The sequence below is a fragment of the Rhincodon typus genome, chromosome 28, assembly GCF_021869965.1.
Source record: "Rhincodon typus isolate 14 chromosome 28, sRhiTyp1.1, whole genome shotgun sequence".
NCBI classification, from domain to species: Eukaryota; Metazoa; Chordata; class Chondrichthyes; order Orectolobiformes; family Rhincodontidae; genus Rhincodon; species Rhincodon typus.
The window spans coordinates 26,865,691-26,876,803 of NC_063359.1; the positions used below are offsets into that span (position 1 = coordinate 26,865,691).

General features: G+C 40.6%; 1 protein-coding gene across 6 annotated transcripts in view; it reads left to right on the top strand.

The window, feature by feature from the left end:
- Positions 1-11,113, top strand: part of ralgps1 (Ral GEF with PH domain and SH3 binding motif 1) — a 679,153-nt gene that overhangs the window by 187,917 nt on the left and 480,123 nt on the right. For all 6 annotated transcript variants that reach the window (XM_048613656.1, XM_048613661.1, XM_048613657.1 and 3 more), the window contains exons 5-7: positions 2,372-2,455; positions 5,766-5,855; positions 9,807-9,899. In XM_048613656.1, coding sequence (XP_048469613.1) covers positions 2,372-2,455; positions 5,766-5,855; positions 9,807-9,899 — 267 coding nt within the window. The remainder of the gene's footprint in view (positions 1-2,371; positions 2,456-5,765; positions 5,856-9,806; positions 9,900-11,113) is intronic.

The following is an 11,113-nucleotide window of genomic DNA, read 5'->3' on the forward strand; positions in this document are numbered from 1 at the left end:
CCACTGCTCCTAGTTGGCGCTGCCATTGCACAGAGCTGTAACATATGAACAGCAGCTCAGAGTCAGGACTTCCTTTTAGAGATGGGCATAAATTTCATCTCGTTCTAATTAGAGGACAGAATGGCGCAGTGGTAGTGTCTTGACCCGTGGACCAGGAGGCCTGCGTTCAAGTCCTACCTGCTCCAGAGGTATGTAATAACATCTCTGAACAGGTTGATTAGAAAAATAGTTTAATAAAAAAAATTAAAGGATGCACAAAAATATCCAAGTGTGGCGAAACGGAGGTAGGCTCGCCCACTCAGTTTAATGTATATTCTCCTCAGTTGATGTTGTATAGTGATTAGAGAAGGACGCTACAGATTTGAATCAAATCAGCTAACAGGCAATGATGAAATAGCCTGCTGCTTATGTTGGAATTTGAAAATGTCTCCTCGAGCATGGTATTCTTTGATCATGTAGTCAGGAGCTTTTTATATAACGCCTGTCTGCGAAAATAGACAAAATGTTGAGGAATATTGTAAAGCAACACTTTAACCTTTTTATCAAGGCACCTGATCCAGAGGAATAAGTAATGGGGCGATGCAATGAAACCAAATAAACCAATTAAATTCTCATCAGTCAGGCACAGTTAAAGTTTCTCATGACTGCTGAATCCTGGCTCTAATTTGACCAGTTTCTGGAGGTGAGTCGTGCTGCCAAGACCCAAATGCACAGCATATTGTAAACCACGGGACAAGCAACATTGCCACAAGTCCATAGTTGAATGATGTTTGATTGGCAGTAGCACAAGCTGTGCTTTTGCACGACTGGAAAACCTGTCTTTTATTCTTACCTCCCACTGAATCATTTGAAAATGAGACCTGACATTACCTTGGGATGAACAAAGGCTTAGAGTCTGTGCTTCTTAAATAGCTCTATTTTGTCACTTGCTTTTTCAGGATATTGCAAGGGAATGTAGGGAGAGATGGTGGCGTAGTGGACTCGTAATCCAGATGCTCAGGCTAATACTATGGATGACATGGGTTCGATTCTGACCCAGGCAGCTGGTGGTATTTATATTCAGTGAACAAAACTAGAAAATAAAGCTAGTCTCGGTCATGGTAACCATGGTAGCTATTACCGATTGCTGTAAAAGCCCACTGGTTCCCTGATGTCCTTTTGGGAAGGAAATATGCTGTCTGTATCCGGTCTGGCCTATGTGTGACTCCTGACTCACAGCCATGTCTTTGACTGTTAAATGCCCCGTGACATGTCTGAACAGGCTATTCAGTTCAAGATCAATTAAAGATGGCCTACAAATGCTGGCAATATCCACATTCCCTGAAAGAATAAAGAAAGCAAAAGTCAAGCAATATAATTTAGTTTATCACTCATTTTCTATAACTACAGATAATCGGTTTAGTCAAAGCGTTTTCACAAATGATGGTTAATGCAAGGAGAGACAGTCCCAAGTGAGTTGGTTGAACATATCTCCAGAGCTGAAAAACGACAAAACAATACAAGCTATTAGAGCATTGATATGCTTGTTACCTGTCATTATTGTAGATAATAATCAATATATTGATAATAAGCCTAATGGACATTCACTAGTCTGGAAGTGTCACTTTTGGTTTCTTGCGGAAGCATGGTCTACAGTGATATAATGTGATTTGATTTGATTTATTGTCATGTGTACCGAAGTACAGTGAAAAGCTTTGTTTGCAAGTAGTACAGGCAGATCAGATTAAACAAGGACAGACAGATCAAAGGGTGAAAAAGTCTTGAATAGAGTGAGGCCTACGGGTTACACTTAACAGGACATGAGAGGCAAGATCAACATTATTTAGAGTTAGAGAGTCCATTCATTAATAATGGCCAGGAAGAAGCTGTTCTTGAACCTGCTGGTGCGTGAGTTCAAACTTCTGTATCTTTTGCCTGACTGAAGAGGTTGCAGGAGGTCATTACTGGGGTGGGATGGGATGGGGCTTTGATGTTGGCAGCAATGAGAGGTGTAAATGGAGTGCATGAATGGGAGGTTGGCTTCCATGATGGTCTGGGCTCTGCACACAACCTTCTGTAGTTTCTTACGGTCCTGGGCAGACCAGTTACCATAACAGGCCGTAATGCACCTGGACAGTATGCTTTCTAGGGTGCATCCGTAAAAGTTGGTCAAGGTCCTAATGGATATGCCAAATTTCCTGCATGTGTTTGCATGTTTTTCAAGTTTTGTCCCAGTTCTACAAATTTGGGTTAAATTGACAAGATTGACCAAGCCAGTTTCACAATGGAAGCAAATACTCTAGTTGCAAGTTAGTAGTCCTCTTCTTTAAGTGAAATACTGATGTAATATTTTGAAATCATTATTAATTCGGTTTAATTATTTGATTTCCAGGAGCTGACTAGCTGTGGGTGGAATAAAAAAGACAAGCATATCCTGGCACCAAATATTGTTGCTTTTACAAGACGGTTTAATCAGGTAGGTTCTGCATTAGGAATGGAATATCTTGTAGTTTGCTTGTTGGTTTGCTCTTCACTTTTTCATTAGAAATTAGGCCGAAAGCTAAGGGAGTCTGAGATGGTCCGAGTCCTTGTTTTGTAAACTGATTTCCATTTCACATGTACTCGTATGAATTACCTGTTTCTGTAATGTATTGGTTGATCATTTGAATGAAATGATGGCATTTCCCTAGTACCAACACCATTTCAATCTAAATGTTTGAATTTTTTTTGACGTACAGAGATTTTGAATTCCTATTAAATTTCTGATGTATTTTTCTGTTACGTGTAATAGTGATGAGGGCACAGCCCCAAAATTGACCTTGTTGTTCTGGGGCAAATTAATACAAACAATGTATATTTATTCTTAACTTAGCACTGAGTGTATTTTACTGATGTTTGGACCGGTGTGGGGATTGGAGGAAGACCCATACCAAAGTGTTATAGCTGACGTGGAGCCATGCATGGTATTAATTCAACATGGTGATGAGCAACATTTAACATTGTAAGAGAGGTTGGATATTGTAAACTGAAATTGACACTGTCGAAATTAAGCATTCCCTGAACAATTTCAACCATATCACTAATTTGTCAGTGGTAAATTATGAAATATCAAAAGAATTTTAGTCCCCACAAACAGATAGGTTTGGGTGAGGTGGGGATTAACACATTGCCGATCTGAATGGCGCCTTGTGCTGGCCCATTTCTGGTAGGAAAGTGGGCAGGTGACCATCCACCGCAATCCAAGGCAGTTGGTTGACACTTCACATAAAATAAAGACAAGGATTCCAATTTCATTTGTATTCTCCGTTAGAATATAACCATAGATAACTGGGTTTCTTGAGCCCAGCAACTATAATCAGACAGGGAATACTGAATCGAGTGTTCCTTTCCACTGACCTGCTAGGTCCAAGATATCTGCCTGGGCAGCCCTCAGCCCATCAGCTGTCTCCGATGAAACTGCTAATCCTACCTTCTCGCCTCCAACCTCCTCCACCCAACCATCTCTCTTCGAATGGGGAACTTCACATGTATGCTGCAAGGTTAAACTCTGTAATGTGCACTGGAGCTTTGGTTTCCAGGTTCAGGCAAGTTCAAATCCAGCCCAGTTGTGTGAATCAGATTATCACCATAAAGAGGAAAAGGAAACATATAGCTGGGAAACAACGCAGTCACCCTTCATCGGCAACACCATGCGTGACTATTGATACCTCATTTAATGTCTAATGGAATTTAAAAACACCAATTCAGGTTGATGATTCCATAGTATGGGAAACTGCAAATATATTTCAGCGAAATTGAACATGCACGGTGTTAATGACATTGACGGTTCAGCCAAAATCCCCTAATGGAATTGCTTTCTGTCAATGAAAGTTACCAGATGTTTCTGAACTAGGTATGCTAATTATCTTTGGCGTACAGTTTGTCACATCAGTTTCCCATGAACGCAATTTTTAATCCTTTTGAAAATATGTTACATAGAAAAAAAGCTGTTAATTAATTAAGTGGGCTAAATGTACATTTTTGTAAGCAGAGCTTAATATAGTCAAATTATATTCAATCTGTACTCTATCAGAGATGGTATAATCAATCCAAATCTCTTCTGCAGAGGTACAGATAATTGAAGAGTATTGATTTCTGCAGTCAGAACATAAGCAAACCAAAATAGAAACAAAATGAGAACTGATGAAGAGTCACCAGACTCAAAATGTTAAATGTGCTTTCTTCCCACCGATGCTGCCAGATCTGCTGAGTTTCGCCAGCAGTTTCTATCTTTGTTTCAGATCTCCAGCATCGCAGTTCTTTATTTTACCCAACCAAGTAAGTGTATGTTAGTATTGATTTAACATTATATCTGTGCAAATATTGATTAAATTTTCAGTTGTGTGGCAGTTTCAAAGTCATATTTCCTTCAATGTTGGGCAAACACATATGATTGTGTAAACCCTCCTGTTTTAGACCGTTCCAGCAATCTCCTCCCATTCTTCACACTTTAAGTTCAAGCGTATTCTACAGCATGCTGTGCACTCTCTCACAACCACTGCTAGTATTATTAGAACATAAAACATAGAACAGTACAGCACAGGAACAGGCCCTTCAGCCCACAATGTTGTGCCAAACGTGACACCAAATTAAACTAATCCCTTCTGCCTGTCCTTGGTTCATATCCCTCCATTCCTTATAGATTCATGTGCTTATCTAAAAATCCTTTAAATGTCCACATTGTATCTGCCTCCACCACCATTCCAGCAGTGCATTCCTACCACTCTGTGTGTCAAAAAAACTTGCCCCTCACATCTCCTTTCAACGTTCCCTCTCTCACCTTAAATGCATGCCCCTTAGTTTCAGATTTTTCAACTCTGGGGAAAAGATTCTGACCGTCAACCTACCTATGCATCTCATAATTTTATAGATTTCTATCAAGTCTCCCCTCGGCCTCCGCTGCGTCAGAGAAAGCACCTCGAGTTTTTCTAGCCTCCCCTTATCGCGCATACCCTCTAGTCCAGGCAGCATCCTGGTAAACCTCTTCTGCACGCTCTCCAAAGCCTTCACATCCTTCCTGTAATGTGGTGACCAGAAGTGAATGCAGCACCCTAAGTGTGGCCTAACCAAAGCTGCAACATGACATCCTAACTTTTGTACTCAATTCCCCGACCAATAAAGGCAAGCATACCATACACCTTTTTTACTACCCTATCAACTTGCATGGCCACTTTCGGGGGAGCTATGGACGTGAATCCCAAAATCCCTCTGCACATCTGTGCTCCGATCGGGGTCCTGCCAATTACCGTATTAAGATTTGATCTCTCAAAGTGCAGCACTTCACCCTTACCCAGATTGAAATCCATCTGCCATTTCTCCGTCCATATCTGCAACTGATCTATATCCCACAGACAACTATCCTTTGACAACCTTCTACACTATCCACAACTCCACTGATCTTTGTATTATTTGCAAACTTACTAATCCCACCCATCTACATTTTCATCCAAGTCATTTATACATCTCACAAACAGCAGAGGTCCCGGGACAGATCCCTGTGGAACACCACGAGTCATAGACATCCAGTCCGAAAACTTTCACCACTCCCCTCTGCCTTCTATGGGCAAGCCCATGCTAAATCCATGTGGCTAAGTCACCATGGATCCCATGCATCTTAACCTACTTTATGAGTACTACATAGAGGATTTACCTGTGACTCAGAAGGGATTTTTTGCAACAGAGCTCACTGCAACCCCAGTTCAGATATATCCAAATTTCACGGTGAAACTTTCTGTATTTACCCACAGGTCAGCTTCTGGATTGTTCGAGAGATCCTCACTGCTCAGACTTTGAAAATAAGAGCAGAAATATTGAGCCATTTTATAAAACTAGCTAAGGTAAGAAATTTGTTGCTGATCTGCTTCGATAATTTAGCATGTTTAAAAGTTATTTCTATTCAAAGTAGCACTTTTCTTCTTATAGAGTCATAGAGTTACACAGCACAGAAACAGACCCTTCGGTCCAACCAGTCCATGCTGAACATAATCCCAAACGAAACTAGTCTCACCTGCCTGCTCCTGGCCCATATCACTCCAAACCTTTCCTATTTCATGCAGTTTTACAACATTTAAAAGACATTTTAATTTGTACCCACATTCTCCATTTCCTCAGGAAGTTCATTCCAAACGTGAACCATACTCTATGTAAAAAAACAAAAAATTGCCCCTCATGTCTTTGGTAAATCTCTCTCCTCTCAGAAATGTGACCCTAAACTTGTAATCCCCTATCCTAGGGAAAAGACACCTACCAATATCCCGATCTACACTCCATTTTTGTCATTACATTTTTCATATATTTTTGCTTGGGTATTTTCATGAATTGTACTCCAACCGATTTGGAAATAAAATCCACAAGGTGCCAATATGATAAAATAACTCTCAAATTACAGTATGAAATGATGTGAAATTGAACATTGAGAGCCAATTTTATTTATTTATATCAAAAGCTCTACCCTTGCCTTTGACTCTATTACTTTCACAGCTGCTCACACACACATAGCAATGCAGGGGGGAGGGTTGGGTGCCCTGTTTGACCCCATTTTCAGCTTCAACCCTATATCCTGTCCATCACTGAGACCACTTACTTCTACCACATCTACATTACCTGGTTCCTAACCGCACAGAGAGTCAGGAGGCAGAGGAGAGTATGGTGGCCATGACTAAGGAGAAGGAGCTGGGGTAGCTGAAAGGTCTGGAGGTGGATAAAATACCCAGGCCAGATGGACCATACCCGGAGTTCTGACGGACATAGCTGAGGAGATTGTAGAGGTGTTGGTGATCTTTCAGCAATCACTGGGGTCAGCGAGCATTCCAGAGGATTGGAAAATGGTTACTGTACCACCCCTGTTTGAGAAGGGAGGAAGGCAGAAGATAGGAAACTATACGGTGGTTAGCTTGAACTCAGTCATTGGTAAGATTTTAGAGTCCATTATTAAGCATGAGTTTGTGGAGTACTTGGAAGTGCACATTAAAATAGGGTTGAGTCATCACGACTTTGTTAACATATCTGTTAGAAGTCTTTGAGGAGGTAATGAGTAAGTTAGACAAAGGAGAGCCAATGGACACGGTCTATTTGGATTCCCAGAAGGCCTTTGATAAGGTGTTACACAGGAAGCTGCTAAACAAGATAAGAGCCCATGGTGTTAGGGACAAGGTACTGGCATGGATAGAAGACTGGCTGACTGGCAGAATGAAGAGAGTGGGATCGAGGAGTCTTTTTCAGGATGGCAGCCTAATGGAGTTCTGCAGGGGTCAGTGTTGGGACCACAACTGTCCATGTTTTGCATTAATGATCTGGACAAAGGAACTGAGGGCATTGTTGCTTAGTTTGCACATAATACAAAGATAGATGGAGTGACGAGAAGAGTTGAGGCAGTAGGGAGGCTGCAGAAAAAATTGGACAGGCTAGTAGAGTGGACAAAAAGTGACAGATGGAATGCTATGTGGGAAAAAGTGAGGTTATGCACTTTTTGGTAGGAAGAATAGAGGCAAGTACTCTTTTTAAATGGGGAAATGCTTTGGAAATCTGAAGCGCGAAGGGACTTGGTCTTAGTTCAGGATTCTCTTAAGGTTAACGTACAGTTTGAGTCAGCAGTTAGGAAGGCAAATGTAATATTAGCAATCATTTCGAGAGGGATAGAATACAAGAGCAGAAATGTACTGCTGAGGCTGTTTAAGACTGTGGTCAGACTGCATTTGTAATATTGTGAGCAGTTTTGGGCCCTGTACATAAGGAAGGATGTGTGGGCCTTGAAAGGGGTCTAGAAGAGGTTTCCAAGAATGAGCCAGGGGATGAACGGTCATATGAGAAGCAGTTGAGGGTTGAAACTTGCTGAATACGGAGAGGCTTGGACAGCATGGCCATGGAGGGGATGTTTCCCCGAGTAGGGGAGACTAGGACTTGAGGGCACGGCCTCAAGTGAAGGGACAACCCTCTGGAACTGAGATAAGGAGGAATTTCTTCAGCCAGAGAGTATTGAATCTCTGAAACTCATTGCTGCAGAAGGCTGTGGAGGCCAAGTCTTTGAGCATGTTGAACTCTGAGATAGATATGCTCTTGACTGGTAAGGGGATCATAGATAATGGGAGAAGGCAGGAGAATGGGTTTCAGAAACATCAGCAATGATTGAATGGTGGTGGAGAATTATGGGCTGAATGGCCTAATTCTGCTCCTACATCTTATGGTCTTATCCTTTATTCTATACAGTTGCCAACATGTCCAAAATCTCATCACTGATATATTTTGTTCTGATGATCTATCACTCATGTCCTGGTATTCTGTTTCCTGCCTTGTAATGCAGTGAATTCCAAATCTTCCCTCTTGGTTACAAATCTTCTACCTCTGCAATCCCTTCAGTTTTTTAATCCCAGCCTAAACTCTTCAGCCCTCAATACTAGGTGTCCTATTTACTTTCAATCCCTCTGCTCTGATAGCTTTGGTCCTAATCTTTGTGTAATCTTAAGTGTAATTTTACCAGGATGTACATTTTAAATTTAAACTCTTTTTATTTTAAACTTTTTAAATTTAACTTTTTAAATCTAAGCATTTCCAACACTCCTTTACGTTGCTGTATCTCTGTCTTCAATGGTTCCCGAAAGCTTAGATATCACAATTGTATTATCTCTGCTGATGCTCCTTAATGTCTTTTTCTTCTCTGTGAGGAATCCAAGATTTGTTGCTTTAAATCAAATATATAAACATTAGAAGATGTAGTTGAAATTCTTGAAGATGATTCCCAATATCAGTTTGCATTTTACAGGATGAACTCTTTCAGTTCTAGACTTTTAATTTAAGTTAGGAAAAGCTCTGAATAGGAAGGGTTTAGAGGGATATGGGCCAAATGCTGACAAATGGGACTAGTTTTATGTAGGATATCAGGTCAGCACGGATGAGTCGGACCGAAGGGCCTGATTCCGTGCTGTGTGTCTCGATGACTCTATGACTTGATTAGAATTTGCCTTGGGCTTCAACAACGACTCAACAAGTTTGGAAGCAAATAGCTCAGCCATATAGACCAGCAGGGCTCAAGCCTTAATCTCCATGGCTTTGTCAGGGGTGTCAATTTCACCTGAGGTAGTATACAGGAACAGAGTTTGTGTGCTTGGGTTGGGGCCAGATTCTCATTCACTCAAGTGACACCTTCACAAGAGGAGAAACTGAAAACCGGGTGAATTAAAAAGAAATATTTTAAACACGTCATTTTAACTGCTGCCCATGAAGGCTGCTGGCCAAATACCCTCAAATCACTTGGTTGCAGTTATAAGAGATAGCTTTCTGGTTTCACAAGGTTTATGTTTTAAAGCGAAATAGAAATACTCCATTTCTCTGCCTGTTTAAATATGTTATTAAACTTCCAATTAAAAAACAGTGCAGAATATTTTTAATAACTTAATGGTGATATATACCAAATCCTCTTTATCCACAGGGGATAGGGACATGGACTTCCTTTGGGCTTAAAAAAAAGACCCATGGATAATGTTCCTATGTAACTCTCGCATTTACCATGAAAGATCAGACTAGATGAGTCATTGCGGGAAATAAAATGAGGTCTGGGGCTAGATGATGAATGCACAGATTGTGATTTAGTTGATAACGAGGAGTGACTATCTATTTTGTGTTTCCAAGGGCTCAACATTTTGCAAAAGATATCACTTTAAGAACATTTTGTGTAGAAGCAGCAAGTTAAGAAGATAACTGATTTGAATCTGAGGCATCTGATTTAACTATTTTGATTTGCTGTGAAGATGTTGAAGCATCAGTTGTAATTTTTTTTCCTCCCTCTTTTCCAGAAACTGCTCGAATTAAACAACCTTCACTCTCTCATGGCTGTGGTCTCAGGTCTTCAAAGTGCACCAATATTCAGGCTCTCAAAAACCTGGGCAGTAAGTTTGATTGTGCTACTTTCGTGCTACTCTCTGCAATATGCACAAGTTAATCAGATTGTACGCTTTTGATATTTTCAAACCAAACATTGGAAAATTTTTGCTAATAGTTTTGGCGCTGATTGCTCAACTTTCTTCTCGAAAAGAACCGTGACACATATTCTGTGTCTATTTTACTCCTATGAATGTAACTTATTAGTGAAATAATTAGTATTGAAGAATTGCAGAAACATTAATTTCTCAAAGAATGGGAAATGTATATTTCAGTTAGATGCAATCAGGATAGCTCTTTAATTATGTAAACTCTTCCAGCGTTGTACTGTTTCATAGCCCAATGTCCACGTATGTGGGAAAGGTTGGTCTCCATTGGTAAGAAAGAAATAACAGGACCTTTAGAAAAGCTCAATGCAATCAAACACAGTCAAGCCAACGTGGTTTTGTGCAAGAGAAATCATGGTTTTACAATTCTGCTAGAGTTCACTTGAGGATATAACAAGAAGAATTAATGAAGGGGAACTGGTAGTGGATTTGGATTTCCAGAAGGCATTCGATAAGGTGTCATGTAAATGGTGTTGCACAAGGTAGGAGCTCATGGGATCGGGGGTAATGTACTAGCGTGGATTGACGTTGATCAACACACAGAAGACGGAGTTGGGATTAATTGGTCTTTTTCAGGTTGGAAAGATTCAACTAGTAGAGTGCTACGTGGGTCAGTCGTAAGCTTTGAATTGTTTATTATCTATATTAATGGTTTGAAGGAAGGGCAAAGTATAATGTATTCAAATTTGCTGCTGATGCAAAAATAGGTGGGAGGACATCTGTGAGGAATGTCTGAGTGGATATGGATAGGTTGAGCGATTGGGCAAAAACTTGTTAGGAAGAATTAAATGTAGGAGACTATGAGGTCATGCACTTTGGTAGGAAGAATTAAGAGAGACACTATTTGTTAGATGGAGAACAACTCCAAAAAAGTGCAGCATAGAAGGATCTAGATATTTTTGTGCATTAAGCTAAAAGAAAATTTAGCATGCAGGGTTGACTTATCATGAATGGCTAAACAGGTAAAGCCTTTATTCATGAGATATCAAGATGTAGAGCTGGATGAACACAGCAGGCCAAGCAGCATCAGAGGAACAGGAAGGCTGACGTTTCAGACCTAGACCCTTCTTCAGAAATCACCATTTCTGAAGAAGGGTCTAGGCCCGAAACGTCAG